Source organism: Rhagoletis pomonella, unplaced genomic scaffold (assembly GCF_013731165.1).
Source record: "Rhagoletis pomonella isolate Grant_MI unplaced genomic scaffold, Rhpom_1.0 Rhpom_scaffold_00011, whole genome shotgun sequence".
Lineage (NCBI taxonomy): Eukaryota > Metazoa > Arthropoda > Insecta > Diptera > Tephritidae > Rhagoletis > Rhagoletis pomonella.
In genome coordinates, this window is record NW_023458565.1 from 8,884,735 (window position 1) to 8,904,609 (window position 19,875).

At 35.3% G+C, this 19,875-nt stretch overlaps 1 protein-coding gene and 1 long non-coding RNA gene across 5 annotated transcripts in view; both read right to left on the reverse strand.

Moving 5' to 3' along the window:
- Nucleotides 1–3,775: 3,775 nt before the first annotated feature.
- LOC118747365 (tyrosine-protein kinase Src64B) lies at nucleotides 3,776–17,685 on the reverse strand. Its single transcript, XM_036481425.1, has 5 exons — nucleotides 17,072–17,685; nucleotides 9,080–9,299; nucleotides 8,711–8,964; nucleotides 5,378–5,685; nucleotides 3,776–5,265 (listed from the first exon to the last, which is right to left on the reverse strand). The coding sequence occupies exons 1-5, from the start codon at nucleotides 17,301–17,303 to the stop codon at nucleotides 4,651–4,653; spliced, it is 1,629 nt and encodes a 542-aa protein (XP_036337318.1). The 5' UTR covers nucleotides 17,304–17,685; the 3' UTR covers nucleotides 3,776–4,650.
- Nucleotides 17,686–18,131: 446 nt separating this feature from the next.
- LOC118747367 overlaps nucleotides 18,132–19,875 on the reverse strand; it is a 97,172-nt gene continuing 95,428 nt past the window's right edge. For all 4 annotated transcript variants that reach the window (XR_004993949.1, XR_004993946.1, XR_004993947.1 and 1 more), the window contains one exon: nucleotides 18,132–18,882. This is a non-coding gene — a long non-coding RNA (uncharacterized LOC118747367). The remainder of the gene's footprint in view (nucleotides 18,883–19,875) is intronic.

Below are 19,875 nucleotides of genomic sequence, written 5' to 3' on the forward strand. Positions count from 1 at the left end.
GAAAATTGCATGAGATTATGCTGGTGATTCGAGTAGTGATTTCAGGAATGCTTTTTAAGTAATAAAATAGATTTTCGTATTGGGAATGAACGTTGTTGCTGCAGTTGAATTTGAGAACTATGTAGATTGTGACACATTTTTTGTTGTTGTTAACAAATTTTATGTTTTTTTTTAATGGAAAACACATGAGTACAAAATAATTGAATTTGAATTTCGCGCTGCAGTATAACCGCGCAGTGGAATGAAATATCTGAGTTTGTCTTTATGAGTCCAAAATTCTGGGCCCTTCATTGTAGTCATTTGGTTAACTAATTGACGCATCCAAAATGGAGAATGTAAAGAGAATGCACATTTTGGTCTGTTTTTATAAATGGAGTACCGATAGGTATGTAAAAAGTGAACCTGATTTAAAAATCTAAGTAAACTTGAAAAATTCAGTGGAGACGAACACAAAAAATATTATTTTTTTTTTAATATTTGCGACTTTTCTCATTCCTAAGCTGGAAAGGCCATAAAAATCCCATAAATGTTGACACGTTGACGGAAATGTCTAGTTTTTTTTCAGAAAAATATAGAAAAAAAAGGCCAGTTATAGATTGCTACTTGAGAAACCGGCACTTTGTGCATCAAAGGGGCTACGCATCGGTCGCTCGGCCCGAACAAATCGAAATCAACAAATTTTTAGTAAAAAAAACTGTGCAAACATATTTTAAGTACAATGAATAAATACTTTAAGAAATTTGTTTTAAAAAATTACGTAGGTACATATCTATCGAATTTTGAAAAATATCCTTTTTTATTGAATTACTTGAACTTTTTTAACTTTTTCACCTTTGAAAAAAAAGTTTTAATTTTAAATTAATTTATTTTATATTGAAAATAAATCATCAACAAATTCATAACAAAATTTTTCACATAAATTTTAACCTATACATTAATTTGATTTGAAAATTCTTCTCTGTTTACAGAGTACGACTCGAAATTTATTGCATTTATAAAAGATTATTTAATGAGCTGAATTTTTTCACTCATGGCAGAGGCTGAACACATCTTTAATGAAAAGCCTAGCAATTTTCGTAGATTTTTGAATTCAATGATACCATATTTGTAGGTTTAACAAAAAATTGAACTATATATTGTTTTTTTTTCTCGAATATGTGCTAATACTTCAAATATTATACAAATAAAAAAAGTTAAATTTAAATAAATGTATTCCATTAACTTCTTCTTTCATATGGCTATCAAATTTTAATTGCTTTTAATTAATTTAATATTTCACTTCTTTCAAAACTCCGGCTTACGACCTTTCAGGCTCTAAAAATAATGAATTACGGACAAAAAATTATATTTTCTGCAACTTAAAAATTAGGTAGGGAGATGTCACTGCAACAACCTTCGAAAAATTCGAAACTTAGTTTTACAGTAAGAATTGGCAAATCGATTTCATAAAAATTTTTATAACTTAGAACAAAAACCTTAAAAATTATTTTATGAATCAAAATTATTTCAACACGTAAATGTTCAAAGGTCATATCAAGCCCTAACTACAAAAAAAAAACAACGTAAGATACATTTTTATGAAAAAAATGATGCTTTAGGACAATTCTGCTTCAAAAAGAAAACTTTGAAAAAAATTTATCTTACGTAGAGCTCGATATTTTTATCTTCCTGCCAAAGCTGAAGCAATATTTTATTTTAATTTGCTGTAAAAAAAAAACATGGTAAATCATTTGATTGGAATGAGCCAAATTTGAAGAACGCCTGCGATATTTATTATAAGCCGACACTCTCCTTTTTTAATCCACTGTGCAAACGCAACCAATAGAAATATCTACTGTTAACAATTGGTAATATTCAAAGGCTGTTTACTTCAAATAAACTAAAAAATTGCAATAGCCGTCATCGATTCGCCATTTCTCTGCTAGCTATGTTTGAGTTCCAGTCGCTTAACGAAAAAATTTGCATGTGAAAGTAGCAACAAACTTAGCTAGCAAAGATAGACGATAGCGAGTTTGGTTGTACTTCAATGATTTCGTTCGTTTCGCCACTCTCGAACTGTTACCGAGTCGATGACGGCTATTATAAGTTGAAAAAAATATTTATTTTCAATTCAAATTCAAGTAAAATAATAAAGAGCCGGCATACAAGTTTAAGTTTGGCTTCCTCAGATTTTTTTCTACGAGTAACGAAAATTCAGTGTCGTGATATTTTCATAAGCATTGCTTGAAGTTAAATTAATTCTAAAGTCGAGAAAATATAATTATGAAAATTATGACTGTTTTATCAGTTGCGAAAGTGATTGGATAATGTCAGTATTCATTCTAAAGGTAATGCCAACAGCTTTCCATGCAAATATAAAATAATTTGCTACCACTTCAGATTGTGGAAAAGACAATCGAACTCAGGGCCGAATCACGTCCTTCTTGATCAAATGGAACTCGGTGCAAATTTTAATTTTGAGAATACGGTACTCGATAACAAGTTCGCTTTTTTTTCTAATCTAAAATGTGTTTTAGAAAAAACAGCTGACATTTAATTTCATTCGATTCGAAGCGGGTAACCATTCGAACACGGATACCGTTATTCCGGCCTCTGGATTACATGGAAAGACAACCAAGAAAAAAGCTCAGAGGAATATCGAATCGCTAATCATCAGATAGGTAGTCATTCTTAATTTTTATTTAAAGGATAAAACATTAAGAAGGACAACAAATAGCGAGGTGTTCGGTAAACGACTTTCGATGTAAACTGGCATTAAGAAATTTTGTGGTTTAGGTAAAAAAAAAAGAGATGTTTGAGGATAAAGCAATTAAAACCGACATTCTTAGCCAATACAATATTGATAACATTTCCTGTTTTTATGTCAATTGAGATTTAATGGATTTCATAGCAATCAAAGGTTAGTACTTTTTTCAGAACGTAAATGCTAGTTAGTTAATTCAAAGTGATGCATGGGTATGTATGTATGTATAAGTAAGTAAATATTTAGTATGTCTAATAGACTGAAAACGTACATATACGTATGTATGTAGTGGTATACTAAAAGTAAATTGTATGTATAAATGCAGTACCATGTTTTTGCACACTTATTTTCATTTTCATTTAAACTTGTTACATAGTTTTTATAAGTATATAAACTAATTCTTAGAGCAGTATAAATTTTTTTTTTAGTAAATTTAGTTGCAATTATTCGGAAAAGTTTCAATAGACTTATAACAATATAATAAAACTTTAAAAGCTACATACTACGGTTATAAAAGGTTTAAAAAAGAAGCACTCGCGAGGGAGCGCAAAAACAATAAGAAAAAATTATAATGCAAATAATACAAATGCAGATAATTTACAATGAGCTTGATAGAAAGTGTGAGAGTAAGAGCGAAAGAGAGAGCGCTTAATCAGCGCAAAGAAAAACTTAATAAATGCCTTGAAAAATTACTTGGTGGTATGCTTGTTTTCGTACTAAAGGAAATTGTCAAAATTTTCCTATAACACCATACGACAGTCAATTTTACACATACAAAAAATTAATATATTCGTAATATTATGGGCCAAATATAGTAAAACTGCATTTTTAGTTTTTCTCTCTAGTCAGGACTCTTTTAAAGGACTTTGAAAGTTCAATGATTAATTTAAAAAATGCAGTGCAATGTGGAATATCAAATTAAAGAGTCAATTCTGTAAAATTAAAAACGATTCATTTTTTTTATGCATAAAGACGAAAACGTATTTATGGCAGAAGAAAAACTAAAGACGCCGATTGTTTCATGGGTTTTGATTTTATTTTTTTGTTTTTGTCGCGCGGTGTAATTAGCACAATAGGAAAATTAAAAATAATTTTGTTTGGTATGAAAACGAGCATACGATCCACTATTTACTCTTGTTTTCTTGCAAAGTTTTTTACAGATTTGTTTCTTTTAATTTTATAGATTTAACTTGCAGCTTGACTGACTTTTTATTTATGTATTTATTGTTGTGGTTGTTGTCGTTATTTGTTTTTAAATGCTTTTTTTTCATATAGCACAATTCATTTGCCATAAGCTTAAAGTTACATAAATACCTCTATATAAATTATAAAAGATTTCGCTTATCAAGTGTAAAATATGGTTTTTTTTTTGTTTTTGTGTTTTTTTTTTCTTTTTATCATATACTATTATAGACGTACGTATATAGCATACTCGTACTATATGTAATGTATATAATGTAGAATAGCGTTTAGTATGTAGCAGTATGTTCTTCTCTTTTTCTGTTTTATTTTCTTTAATATTCTTTTTTGATGTAAAAATTGTCTTTCAATTGTTACAACATTGACAATGTTAGCGCTCACATACATATGTGTACATATGTGTATGTAATACGCGTATGCACCTTAATTTGCTGCTAACCAACCATTTGCGCTACTCCAATTCTATTATTTTTTTTTTGTATTACTTTTTATTCAGTTTTTACTTTTTGCATAAGACTCCTTCCTTTACTCACATCTCAATTCAATTAAAAAGGCTTAAAATTAAAACTAGTTATCTTTATGTTTATGTATATGTGTATATCGCACTGGCAATAATGATGCAGCACTCGCTGCCGGCGCCGTCAACTCCCCACACGCTGCCGTTTCGAGTGCTCCGCAACTATCTACTACGCCCCCAAACTCACTGCTTAATCCTGCACTTCCCGATAGGGCACCTCTGACGTCACAGTGAACGATTCGAAATAGTGATTTAAGAATTCAAATGTTGGTCGTTTCTCCGGCACCGCATCCCAACATTGTAGTAGTAGATGATAAATATTATCGGGGAAATAATGATTAGTCGGTTTTGGCATGCGGAAGCCTCGTTCAATATTCTCAATCACTTCTCGGCTATGCATGCCTGGATATGGCACTTGTCCGTAGGTGAATAATTCCATTAGTAGAATACCATAAGACCAAACGTCGGATTTTATTGAAAATTTGCCATAGATTATCGCCTCGGGCGCAGTCCATTTTACAGGGAAGCGTGAACCCTGTTTGGGGCAGTATTCGTCATCGGCGATGACACGCGCCAAACCGAAATCACAAATTTTGGCAACATTATTCTCGCCGATTAGTACATTACGTGCGGCCAGATCACGATGTATTAATTGTTTCGATTCGAGATATTCCATGCCGGATGCCACTTGTGTGGCTATGTAAATAAGATCTTCAAAGTGTAAATAACGGCCATCACCTTCACGCAGGAAGTCCAGTAAGCTGCCTTTGGACATGTACTCCTGCACAATGTAAATGGGTTCCTCCTGCAAAAAAAAAAAAAAATGAATAAAAGCGCAAGAAAATTCATGAGCATAGTTCGACATAATTATGCTAATGCAGTCACTCTCCACTCCGTGCACTTGCACTTACACTTACCTGTGAGCAGACGGCATATAATGCCACCAAACGATTGTGTCGAAACTTCTTCATTATAGCTGCCTCTTGCAGGAATGCCTGTGTTGACATGGTGCCTTCGCGCAGCGTTTTCACAGCGACGTCAATGTTGTTGCGCCATTTGCCGTAGAACACCTCGCCGAAGTTGCCACGTCCCAATTTGCGTATTAACTGAATTTCGGAGCGTGGTATCTCGTACTTGTCACGCAATTCCGGTCCCAAATCCCACATTTGCGGCTGTGGCTTCGGACACGGACGTGACAGAATGTGGCAAAGGCCAAGTGCATTTTCTGCGGAAATTAAAACCAATTTAAGTTGCACAAATTCACAGAGTTTACGTTTGTATTGTAGTGAGTTGGATGTTTGTGCATACAATAGAAGTCATATAAAGGTTACCAAGTGCTGAATAATAGAAAGTAACACTGGGTTACAACAAAAATGTTCCAAGGATTTAGATTTATTTAGAATTTTTGGCTGATTCCGAAAATCGAGTTAATTTATTTTTATATGGATAAGTTTTCGAGATATTTTCAATTTACCGTTATTCAGCTAAAAAAAAAAGTGGTTTCACTTAATCACGTATGTATAATCTTAATACGAATTAATGGCAAATGAAAGCTGAAGTATACATTACTTTTCGATAGGCCTGATTCTGGGAAATTAATTAATTATTCCGAGTTTTTTTTTTTTTTAATGAATACATTAAAAATTTAAATTTTAAGAGGGAAAAATTAAAAAAAATGCAGTTTCTTGGTAAATTTTTGTATGAGTTGTATGAGACACTAATGAAGAAAATCGATTGATAGAAAAAGGTACGAATGGTCAAATGAAAATGGGCAAATATTTTTTGTATAAAAAATTTTAAGAAAGGAGTGTACATGGCGAATGAGTAACATTATTTCCGGCTCATTTTTCATACATAGGCATTGGTTGGATAGGAGCATCCGTGGAACAGAAAAACACAAATCTGTGATCCAGTGTTATCAACTATTTCGCTGTATGAATTGCTCCGAACCAAAGCCATTTCACAACTCAACTACTTAAAAAAATACGAATTATTGATACTGAGTCTAGGCAGAGGACTCGTCAAGCCTGTTTACTTCGCCCTAGACTGGCCAGACCTACAAAGTTGGTTATTGTTGGTATTGTTGTAGCAGTTATTTTCTCCCAAAAATTGCCCAGTAGACATCTTCATCATCTGATATGTTCAACCGAAGTTGCAAAAAAAAGAGGGGGGTCTGCCTTGTTTGAGTCCAAACGTCTCCGATGATATCAAGTATTAGATTGGAAGGGTATATATAAAATAGTTTCGCATCCTAAGAAGGCGTCAGCGATTCCCTAAGTTACGCTGGCTCTGTAGGAGTTGAGCCTGCTATACCAGTTGAACCGGTGTTGCTCTAGTGATCTTGTCTCGCACAGCAGTCCATCTCGTCGGCGTGATCAGGAGGGGACAGCTTCTAGCACTATGTTTCTGCTGGAGATGGTTATTGCAAAGACCAGACCCGTAGTCATGTGTTCAATTGCTAGGTATCCCACCCGGTTTATCGGATCGCAAATGTGTTGAGCATTTCTCTGTCACGGAGAGTAGTTTGAAACGTCTGGCTACGTTTACCTTCAGTTGATGCCGCACTTCCTTAGTTAAAGTTGTGAACAAAGTGGACATGGATATGGTGACCGATACTTGTAAGTTACGTTCCGTCAAAAACAAAAAAAAAACGTTGTTTTTCAGTGGAGGCCAGCTCGTCATTGTTTTGTCCCTTATAGAACAGTCATCGGCGTATTAGTCGAATGAAACTCCCTGGGGCGACTGTGAGGAGGGATAATTGTTGGGCAGGAAGCGGCGGTGAATGCCACCTTGCGACTCACTGTTTTATCCTGCTGAGTTTTGAGGTTCTATACCTAGATACGGCGGCCGATGACTGTCCACAAGTAACTAGCGATCCAACGTTTTGTGAGAGCTGGAAGTGACAACGATGGGATATAATTAATTAACGAGTCGGGGTTCTCGGAGATTTCCCAGGGCTCTAGAGAGGGCCACTTTCGCTTTCTTTCACATGCAATTGGTAAGATCACTTGGTGTTTCTATTGCTACATGGTCCAAATTTTTTTAATGTTACAATCGCCAGATTTTTTCAAAACCTAAACTCTATACGAATCTTCTTTAGTTCGTGGTAAGAGGGAAGATCGCAGACATAGGGGGAGTTTTCTCTTTCTTCCCTACCCCATATGTCCCTGAAATGTATCCGTCAGTGTAAGTATGTATGTAAGTAGCCCTGCAAGCATCTATTGGGCCATTGGTCATTTTCGATAGCTAAAGTATTAACGATAGCCCCAGGAAACGCATGGTTTCAGCAGGTTGGAACCGAAGAAAAAGGGTGAGTAATTTTGAGCGAGCAGGGGAAGAAACGGTTACTGCCGCGCGGGCTTTCTTTACAAGTTGGACGTATTTTGATACGCCAGTTCCCGATAGCTAGGAGATTAACCCAGGTACCAGGGTTTTGATAGGTTTACAACTATGCCTACTAGTATGTTTTCGAACTGGCTTGCCCTTAGAACTTTTGATTTAGTTACCGTTGGATTTGGTGTTCCATCAACGCGAATGTCAAATTAAAGCTTGAACTCCTTCCTCCATGTAGTAAAGAGGGTAGTCTTGATTTTATAGAGGAAAAGGAAGTGCTGTTTACTGTGAAGGTGTAAGAAGTCAGAGACATAACTGTTCATCTTCAAACATATGTAGGTCATGAATTAAATTGCCAGACGCTAATATTGAACAATCGTCATCATATGAGATCAGGGTTTGGAGTGCAGATAAATAAAGGCTAATCGCAAGTGGCGAGAAGGTGCTACCTTGTAGGAACCCTTGTTTATTTTCTCGATTTGTATGTTCGCCCTAGGGAGATCAATGACTACTATTGACGACCTAAAAAATTCGCAGACAGTCACTTTAGTAACGGTGAGAAATATCTTCTATTAGCCTTCGATGAACCGAATACTACTTAGTGTCGTCTTCTCATGTAGGTTTTAAAATTTAACTGCCTTTTAAACACACTTTTTCAGAACAAAATTTGCGTTTAAAGGATTTGCGTTAAATTTAACAACCTACTTGAGAAAACGGCCCTTAGACTGTTTCCCTGTCCTCTGGTGGCAAGACTTATTATAATGCCTTCGACAAAAGTCGTAAAATTAGTTTTCTACCCTTTTCGTTAGTTTCTTTTTACGAAATTTCTATAACCTAACTTTTAGGAACCTTTATCTGGCCATCACTGTAAACATGTTATAATATTATGTGCGTATGTATATAAATGCCAAACTTACTACTGTAGGCCATCACGAGCGCCTGTAACGAAGGGAAAGTCTGATTTGTGGCAATGTAGTAGCCACCATTGTCGAGCGGTTTGATGCGATAGTGCTTCACATGGTAGCCACGGCCATCTTCCCAATCCTTCACCGACAACGAATATCCATTAGGATTGTGTTCCGACGGGCGTACGAGAAATGTGCCGCGCGGATTCTCTTCCGCCAACAAAAGCTTGTCGGCTTCTTTGCGTAGCACATTTTCAAAGAACCAACTGGGTAAATGTGAAATCGAAAAAAGAAACGTACATACATACAAAATGTTTATTAAATCATCAGCACCTTGTAAATCATAAAAAAAAAAAACGTCTACATATACAATCTACTTACTCTTCGCTGTTGACACTGCGCTCCTCGGCAACAAAGTTTAGCGGTATTAAACCCTCCTGACGTGTGCTCAAATTGACTACGCGCCACCAATCGGATTCGGTGTCGTCGATTACTTCCATCCGGTCGCCCTTCATGAAGCTCAAATCAGATTCATCGCGCGACTTGTAGTCGTATAGGGCGACAACGACGCGCCGCTTGGGTAGGCCACCTTGAACGCCAGCTGTAAATAAACCGGAAAGTGGAAGGAGAAGAAGTGGTAGAAGTTATGAGCAAATACGTTTCGTAAATTGGATTTATGCATAGGGGTTGACATTAATTAAATTTTAATGTACGTACAGTATGTGAATGAAATAAACATTATGATCATTACATAAAAAAAAAATACAGGTATAGCTAGTTAAAACGTACCTGTTTGGGATGAATTCAAAAATCTGTTAATTCTTGTCTAATTATTATAATTTATGTACTTAATAAACGTTTTTGCGATACAAAGAAAATTGAAGTTTTTAAATTAAAAAAATAAATAATTTCACAAAGAATTGTTTTAATTTTTTTGTAAAATTTTTAGATTTTTCACGAAAAAAATTCGATTTGTGATTTTTTTTTTTCGTTTAACAACTGCAACCGCGTTCAAGCTTTTCGTGGGCATACCTGTTTAAACGTGTTCAAACTTGCTTCTTAAAAACGGTTGAACTGTGACAATCAAAGCTTTAGTTCGGCCATGACTAATTCCATCTGTGTTCAAACATGTCGATGACCTCCACAAACTCCTAGGTTTCAAGTTGTGAGGACGAGTGCTAAAAGAAAGCAACTCGAGACACAACTTAGATAATGGAGAACAACCGAACAGCCCTCTCTGAGATTCCTGCTCTAACGAATTGATTATTGGGCTAGAGTAACGCAATCATGCTGCGAATTATAAAGGGTTGTAGGCCTATTGGCCACAAGCCAGATTTAGAGCCACGTTTAACGACTTCTGTAGTAAGCATGCTTCTAATAGTATAAATGTCAACGTTTAAGAGTGAGTGTATGAGTATGTTGTCTGCTCTTTCACTCTAAAACGGCTAGACATATTTCAATGAAATTAGACATACAACTAGGTTATGTCTTGGATTAATATAGGATACTTTTTGAAGAGAGTTGCAACCTTTTCAAAAGTTGAAATCAATTAAGTAATATGTAAAATCAAATATTACAACATTGTGGATGTGAAACGAAAGGGATTTTTTCACTATTTATTTAGAAATAACTTTGAAGAGGGTTGCCACCTGTTCAGAAGTCTGAAATCAATTCAATTAACAAGTTAGATAAATTATTTTATCTGGGTGCCAAAGCTTTATTTCGAAAATGATATTTAAGAGTGTTGCCACCTATTTTAGAATTCAAACTCATTTTAATCAACAAGTTAAATGAATTATCTTATATGCGAATCAAATCAACGAGAGATCTGAAAAAAATACATTTTGAAAACATTTTTGAATAGAGTTGCCACCTGTTTGGAAATTCAAGATCAATTTAATTAACAAATTAAATGAAATATTTTAATATAGTTGTCAAACGAAAGATTTAAAAGGCTTTATTTTTAAAATATTTTTGAAGATGATCGCCACCTGTTTAGAAATTCAAAATCTTTTAAACAAATTTAATGAAATACTTTAATATGGGTGCCGAACGAGAGATATGTAGGTATTTAAGAAAAGCCTATGCGTAAGTATTTTTGACAAGGGTTGCCACTTGGTTAGAAATTCAAAATCAATTTAATTAACAAGTTAAATAAAAGACATACTTTAATAGGAGTGACGAACGCGTGAGGTTTAAGAAAAGTTTATTTCAAAAATATTTTTGAAGAAGGTTGTCACCTGCAGTGTTGCCGTTGAGAATTTTCAGAAAGTCGCAAAAAAGGGTAATTGACGAAAAAAAGGGTCACCATATTATTTTTGCTTTTATTTACTAATAAAAGCATAAATCTGTTGAATTTAAAATGAAAATAGCGGGACAAGCTTTGCACAAAACTGGGCTGCAAACATACACATAAATCTAGTTGCTGCAAGGAGAAGAATTGCATTTCCTTTAGAAGTTTTAAGTGATGCATTTTTTCGTACTTATAGGAGAAAATATTTTTTAATAGCATGGTTCTGATAAAATTTCCTAAAAAAAAACTCTCAGAAAAGGGGCCAAAGTCGCACATATGTAATTTTGGAAAAGGGGCAAAAAATCAAAATTTTCAAAAACTCTGGTCATAAGGTATTGGCGCTTAAAAATTGTCAAATTGCCCCTTTATCCGAACAACGGCAACACTGGTCACCTGTTTAAAACTTTCATTGACTCGAATGAAATATTTTAATATGGTTGTTAAACGAGGGAGGTTACACTAAACATGTATCAGAGAACCCCAACTAAGACTTTGTCTCACTGGATCGGTTGTTCAGATTCGCCAAAATATTTGGGTGCTTTAAAGACAAGGATTCCGGAAAATCTTCCCCTGGGCGAAGGAATAGCTATCCAGTGCTCTCTTCATAAGAGCAGCCCGTCCAAACCAAACTAAGATATAGGTAGATTACCTCCGGACCGATTTCAAGAATTTGTGTTTTATGTTCGGTTGGAATTTGCGATGGAATCAGTGAAAAAATCCGTATTTTTCACGCTGATAGTTACATATTATGGCGTCACATAGTCCAATCATTGGAATACGTTCTTCTATGTAGACGAGTATTGAAGTAAGTATAAATTTAAACCCTTTTGATACACATTTTTCTATATTGTATTCATTATTCCAGCTTACTGTAATCGACAGCTGCACCAGTTGGCTTGGAATATAAGGAGTTTAAAGAATTTTGTGAATTTTCGGCACATAACCACTCTTGAATAGAAAATTTAATAACAAAAAAAACGGCATTTAAATTGCTAAAAAAAGTATAAATATCATTAGAGGCTGAGCATACAATTCTACAGCTGCATGCCATGCAAACATACATACAAATGTAGACACCAAGTGACATGACATGGAATCTCTTGTGCACTTTCATATTTCTCTTAGCTACATTTCATTTCACAGCAATCTACTAATTGAATAAAAAGTATTGAAAAAAGTAGTGAAATTTTTAACTAGCGAGGGGAGCAGATATATACATGAAACATGAATTAATATCGCATTGCAATGCCAACTATATCCAAGCGCACTTACTGTCGCTAATTGTATTGCACTATTTACTCGACTGATTTTTTTCTGTGTGCGTATGTGTGAATGGTAAAAGTTGAGAAGTAGAAAAATTCGCATGTAAATGGAAATGTAAATAATTGCCTGCCGACCAGTTGCCAACTTGGCTTTTTAAGTAAGGAGCCTTGGCCTCGTCATACATACTCGTCGCGCAATGCAGCATGCAACATGCAGCATACCACATACACGCACTGCCATCTCCTATCAATGTGGCACACATGCGGCGAGCAAGCATATCGGTATCAAGTGGCATTTGTACAAGTGCTGCACATAGAAAATCAGCTTTATTCTATGCCTTTCAACTTTGGCCTGCAAATGGAATTTGCTCAAGCTGGCTTGTAATGCTGAGAAAGGCCTCAATAATGAAGACAGCAGTCGTGCGGTAGCTGGGCTGTTGACTACTAACATGTAATGCTATGGCAGTATGTACTGCAAAAATTAATGCTTCACTGGCGGGGTCTCGGCCTCATCGTCGTTCAGCGAGCTGGTGCTGTAGTCTTGCGGTCGCAAAGTTCAGCAGCAGCCGCTGAAGCGTTAGCAGCAGGCGTATGCCAGAGGGCAAGTTTCAATGTTGAAGCTCGCGAGTGCACGCACAAATACACACACAAGCACATACATATGTGGGCAACGTAATATTTAATATGTAGGTACAATGGCGTGCAAAAGTAGGGCATAATACTAGGCTCATTCCTTATTTTTGCAAGGGTTATGGTTTCCGAATGCGAATGAGCGAATGCGAATGCGAATATTAGGAATAACATTAAATGCTTAAGGCATCGTTTTTATTACTTAAAAATTTTGTAAATTATTAGAACATTTAACGAGGGCTTAACCTATACAGTGTTTTAATCTAGTAGTCAAAGTTCAAAAGGGGCATATTATATTTCAAAAAAAGTAATTTTGCTGCCTTTTCTCCCATGAGGCGATTTATTAGAGCCTCGTATATAAGGCCGGAACGCTGGCAGATGGATCCCTCAAATATTTTCGGGCCAGGTCTGTCAATATGTCTATTGTAGTTTAGTTTTCCACCAATCGAGGGGATTTTCACAGAGATGAGTTCGTTTTTCTTTAAGACAGGCCTTCAATTGGGCTTTAATTTCACATTTTTTAATGTCTCCAGATTCTAAATTATTTCTATCAATGTTGCTTGATATATTACTGAACCGTTTAGCGCCTGAAGCTAAAAGCCGGTTATTGTCCGCACCCTGGTTAGACAGACTTAGAGCCATTTCAACAATATTAGAGTGGACTCTCTTCCCATGTACATATTCGCATTCGCAAAACATTCGTATCATTTCATGCGAATGCGAATGTCGAATGCGAATGTGTAAAATGTGGCGAATCATTTGCATACCGAATGCGAATGAAAAATATTCATAACATCCCTGTATGTATGTATATTAGTATGATATTGAATACAAATAGGAATGCGAATACGAATATGAATATGAATATGAATATGAATATGAATATGAATATGAATATGAATATCAATATCAATATGAATATGAATATGAATATAAATATGAACATAAACACTAATATGAATATGAATATGAATGAGTATATAAATACTAATATGAATATCAATGCGAGCTAATATGAATATGAATAGATAAGCATATGAGAGGACAGATCTTTGCTTTCTCCTCAGCTACCTACCAATAGTGTCCTCGTCCAGTGCGCTGCACCACACAAGGGAACCATACAACCAGATTGCTCACCCTATCAGAGTGTGTTGGGGGAAAGCCGCCCATTGAAGGAGGTAGTCAAAGCTTAGTTCGAGAAGATTTTGGTGAAATAAGATTTTCCGCTTAACCGTACCCTAACTAAAGACAGTCAAATTCGTGTTTTTTCATACACGATTCATTTTGAATGCGATACTTTTTTCCGACACTGTACATATTTAACTAAATATAAAAACATTTCATTATTCAGCCGCGTTAAGTCGTACTTAAGTGATATTGTGCTCAGTCAAGCGAAAGAAGAAAAGTCGTCGACGCTGGGGCTACATGCTGTACCAAGTTATGTATGTATGTACATTAGAGTGGTCCAAAAAAAAATTCCCCGAGATAGGGTTGGGGCAGCTTCCAAAATTTTTCCTCTTGCCGAAAGAGGTGCTTTACGTCTCTAAGTGTAAAATTAGAGGATGCTATGATCCTCATATTTTACTCTAGAAGTAGTGTGTACATTTATTAATCAAACAAATGGTTAAGCAACCGAAGAACATTTCAAATTTAAATTATCTAAAAAAATATCACAAGCTTCAGTTGTCATGACAACAGTATCTTTTTATAAAAATCACCAATATTTTGTCAGTTTCACAGCGATCCAGTAGCGGATTTCAAGGTCATTCAGCACCCTGTTTTGGTTAAAGTAGAAAATTTAAAGTTGGTATAGATATTACGAATATCAAATGGAAAAAAACTAGAATGAAATTTTTTCCCCCATAAAAAAATTTGACCACTCTAATGTACATATGTATATGGTGGGGTAAGTTAAAAATTACGGTGGGTTCAGCAACAAAAAAAGCAACACCGGTTAAATACAGTGTTGATTTAATAGAGTTAAATACATTAAAAGAAACGATCATTTGTGAGGGCTAAAGTAGTGAGCATACGCTTCGTGCTCCTTAGTTACATACTTATGTACTAAAAGCTTGAAGGCAGGGAGTAATGAAAATAACTAAAACGGTTAAAATCGTTGGTAAATTAAAACGAATTTCAAATTTAAACATTTACTGGCATTTCTAAGTGTTTGACCGTACTCCTTCCCCAATTTGTGGTGTGCGTTTTGGTGTTGTTGCACAAATGGAGGAACCTACAGTTTTTTATTAGAAGCTTTTTCATGGCAGATTAACACTTGCAGGGTTGCTATATATTAGGAACAGAGGCAACCGTCTGACCAGCGCTCGAAACTGGGTCCTTTCGTGAAATAGTTTGCACGGCGTTCGAATCACGGCATCCGCGGATTGTTCATCTCGAGTCGAAAAAAATTTAATTAAATAAATAAAAAAATACGGAAGTCGTGATGAGGGCCCCTGCTTTGGCTTTGCTAGGGTCACCCAGCTCCATATTGTGAGAAAGACGACAAAACTTTTTTCCCTGCATTCGCAACTAAAATACTCATAAAATTCTGCTCCAGCTCATGAAAAAACGTTTTTAAATTTTCGTTTTAAGGGCGAAAAAAAAATTTTACCACAGCTTCATGAAAAGTAATTGACTAGACGTATAGTAGTTAATTGAATTTATGGATATTTTGGAAAACAGTTTTCGTCTCACGAAAATTTTTGTTAAAACCACTGCCTAGCCTACCGCCACTAACAAAATTGATTGCATATTAAATGCCATAAAAAAATTAAATCGTCTATCCTTTTACAAAACTACCCATTATAATAATGGAAATTTTCGCACATAGCTTCTGAGTTAAATGAGCATGTAAATTCATTGGATTTCCCAGTGCCCCACTGCGCGTTGCCAACTTAATAATTAACACGTTGCAGAGAGACTACACACTAGGGTGGTAAAAAAAAGTTTAAAATATTAAGCTCTCACCCACTAGGATTTTTATGAATGGAATGAAAGTATTCACATTTGTTTGTAAAAAAAAAATATATATATATTTGGTACTGCGTCAAAGCGCATGAAGTTTTCCAGATATTTTACATATATGGGGAAAAACACTTTTTCGTAGAAATGTTATAGAATCCTTGAAAATCCATATTTTCAATCCGAAAACTCTGCTTCTCTTCAGCAGACTTCTAATAATGATACCCAATTGTTTAGTTTACCATTTTTTTAATAAAAGAATTTTGGGGGACTGATTGAAATTTTGTCGCTTTTGGGAGACCTATGTAAATTTTTTTAACAAAAAAATACGAATGCTTTTTCCCTTTAGAAAAATCCTAACATTTTAAACTTTTTTGTCCGCGTGTATTTTTGGACCGCCCTACTACACACTCACTCACAAGCAAACACATACAGGCAATTGTTACACTCACACATTTACGCTGCACACAGATGCAAGGAGGTTTTTACAAACAGTGACTCAAACAAGTGACCACGAGTTAATTTTTTTTTAATATTCCTAATGTTTTTCGAGCTAAATTTTTTTGTTATTTTTGTATGAAAATACCGTCCAAGCTTTAAAAAAAAAAAAAACATATAAATAACAGTTTCAAACTTTATACAAAATTTAGGATAATTCAACAAATTTTCATCAAAATTTCAACTTTTACATCTGAATCTTTAGATCATTTCAATCTTTAGAACATTTTTGGGTATGCAGTTTTATAGCTCATAGAATTTTAGTGAAGTGCAAGCTTCAAACGGCAAAAAAATCTCGTTAATTTTTTAGAATTTTTTTGGAGACTGATTTTGCGGGTTTTCTTTTATATAACAAGTGCAATTTACAAAATTGGCTTTGATTTTTTGAAATTTTGTGGCGAACGGTCTCTCGTATTTTATTTCATAGGAAATTCTTGCTTAAGCTTAGAATCCAGCGCTAAAGATAAATCATAAGAAATATTTTTCATTATTTAAAATAAATAATAATAAAATAAGTTTTCGTGAAGAAAGAAATATACGAGCATTTTTTTTTCTGAGAGCTGCAAACTGATTTAAGAAATTTTTATAGAAGAAAATTTATGAATATTTAAAAATTATGATTACAAAAAAATATATATATAAAAACTAATACGTGATCACTTCTTTGAGTCACTGTAAGTACACACATATACTATAGACGTCGATAGCATGAATATGCCTACTACTTACTCGGCGTTGTACGCGGGCGTATTATGTCAGCGCCACCCTTGGCGCCAATTTTCAACGGTCCACGATTCGGATCGGGCGTATAGCGGGAATCCAACGAACCGCCATTGTTGTGCTTTTGACCGCTATTATTAATATGTGTCTGGCCGAATGTGTAATCTGATTTCTTATAGCCACTCGGGTAGGCGAGTGCCAACTCCTGATCCTGTCGCTTGCTGCAACATTTATTGCCCATTTTGCTGTTAAAAACAAAAACAAACTGCTTGCCAACTGCCGCCTGCTAGCTGTTGGCTTTGCGCTGTGGCTGTGGCTGCAACTGCGATGCACTCACTTGCACGGTAGATTATAAATAAATAATGTTTATCCTACTGCAACAGCAGCTCGCTCGCCTCCCGATGCCGCCGTTGCTGCTGTTGCTGTTGCCGCAATCTATTAGCAAAAACAGCGTGCTACGGAGGTATGCAATGATTTTGCTTTGCTGCACGCAAAGGAGGGAGACGAATGTCACTTTTGTTGATTTTTTTTCTTTTTACTCCTTTTTAGTCTTTTTTTTTTGTGTCAAATTTGATTATTCATCAGAGCAATGCGCGTTTTAAATGCTTTGCGCCCTAACGACGTTTTTTTGGTTTTAATTTTGTTTTTTTTTTTTTTTTTTTTTTTTTTTTTTAACTACTGGTCGATGTCAATACGATTGAAAATTTTATGAATTTTCTATTTTTATTAAAAATGCTGCGATTATTATTTTTTTGGCAATGCTAATTGTTGGTATTTGGTTATTAAGTTCGACTTTGCAGTCATTTAAAACTTTAATTTTTTTTTTCAAATTAAGTTAAACATTTTCTTGCATGGAATTCGGTTTTGATTTCGAGATCATTTGTTGCACGCCTGCATCAGCGTCTTATTTCATTGTCTCTCATAGCTGCTACTGCTTTTGCTGTTATTGTATGCTTGTTGTTGTTGTTTTCCCCTTTCTTTTGAGATTTTTTGTGAACGCTCCTTTACGTTTTAAATTCAATTGAGATATTTAATTAAATTTACAAATATAAACTATCAGTCAAGTTGTGTTTTTTTTTTGGATTTTATATTATTTACGCTTTAAAAGTGAAAAAATACGTGGAGGGCTTTAAATTTGAAAAAGCTTTGGATACAGTTAGTTGACGAGTGCTTCGCGCCGTTCTACACTGGTCGGCTGGTCTTGACTTTTTGATTCCGTTATACTCTACTAGCGACTATTGGCGGCACGCGAAACATCGGCCAGCGGCAAAGAAACACTGTTTGTTGCAAGGACACGGACACGCAGGCAGGCAGTCGATTATCCTAAGCGCGTTTCGTTCTACTTAATTTGTGATACAGTTATAAAGTTATTGCCTTTTGTAGTGACTATATAAATATGTATGTAGTAAAAGTATTCGCACGTTATTGTGTAAATTATATGTAGTGTGGCACTGGCGCTTGTGACACGAGATAATCCCTCTGTACCGTTGCAGAGTGTTGAGTGTTCGCCAGCACACTTGTGGGGTAGTACTGCGGGTTCTGCTGCGGATTTGTTGATTTCACACGTTCGTTTTAATTTCTTCTCCTTTTGTTTGTATTTATTTGCCGTCGTGTACGTCGTTTACTCCGTGGCGACCTTTTTATGTCGTCGTCCTCCGCGTCGTCGTCGGCAATTTCGTTTGTGCTGCAGTCATGTGTTGCTGTTATTCGCTGTTTTGTTTACGTATTGTTTGATTTTCTTTAGCGTTGTTGTTCTCATTGCTAGGTCGGTATTTCCCTTGACCCTAAGATTTCACTTTGCAGTTGTTTATTTTGGAAATCTGTAATGAGAAGAAAAAGAAAAATTTACTTTTTCGTTGAATATTTACTAAGAAAACTAGTAGAGTAGAGTTCATTAGCATAAATGGAAATGAAGACTTAAAATAAATGGGTTGGAAAGTGCATTATATTAAAATTCATTCGAACAGAGTCCATAAAACCAAAACACATTTATTTTATCAAAAAACTTAATAAAAATTTCTTCAAAATGTTTACATTTCCAGGTATTTTCAAAGGAATTTCCATTAGTATTTCTCAAATTTTATTGGGAGACAAATCGGTTTCGGCACTGTGCCAACTTCAGATCCGTTTCTGGTTTTGAACAAGCGAATAGCGCGGAATTCGGGCTGTCTCCAAAGTATATTTACGAGGTCTGAAGGAAATTTTATCCAAAATATAGAAAATATAAACTCCGAAAAATTGTGGGAAAACTCCGAAAAATTGTGGGGAAAACTCCAAAAAAAAAAAATTTGGGAAAAAATCCGAAAATTTGTGTGAAATTTCCGAAAAACTGCGGGGGAAACTGTAAAAAATCTCGTTTGGAAAACTCAAAAAAAAATAAATAAATAAAAAAATTCGGAAAAACTCCAAAGCATCGGGTAAGAAACTTCAAAACATCGCGAGAAATGCCTAATTGCATAATCATCTCCTTCGTCCTGGTGATAATAGAGTCGCTGTTGATCTTGTAGAAATTGTAAGGTTCCGTGCAGAGAAGAATAATGAACGGCCCTTGGTAGTGTTCGAAAGAAAGATTTTGCGAAATATTTATGGACCTTTATGCGTTTGCCACGGCATATACCGCAGACTCTCCCCGATTTCTAAATGTCGGGAATGACGAGAGTGGCCAATGATAGATTGACGACCTTATTGATACATTCTACTCCTGGCGGGCCAAAGTGTTTTAGTGTCAACATGCTTTCAGCCCATTCAACGCTGGACCCTATCAACCGAAGGATGCAGCGCAAACTCTGGGCTAAAATAGCTCGGGTATTTCT

Bases quoted from the DNA above. Each gene is read 5' to 3' on its own strand.
- LOC118747365 (XM_036481425.1), bottom strand. From the start codon at position 17,303: ATGGGCAATAAATGTTGCAGCAAGCGACAGGATCAGGAGTTGGCACTC. The intron at 9,300-17,071 runs GTAAGTAGTAGG...GTTTATTTACAG, and splicing joins ACGCCCGCGTACAACGCCGA to CTGGCGTTCAAGGTGGCCTA. The intron at 5,266-5,377 runs GTAAGTGTAAGT...TTTTTTTTGCAG, and splicing joins TATATGCCGTCTGCTCACAG to GAGGAACCCATTTACATTGT.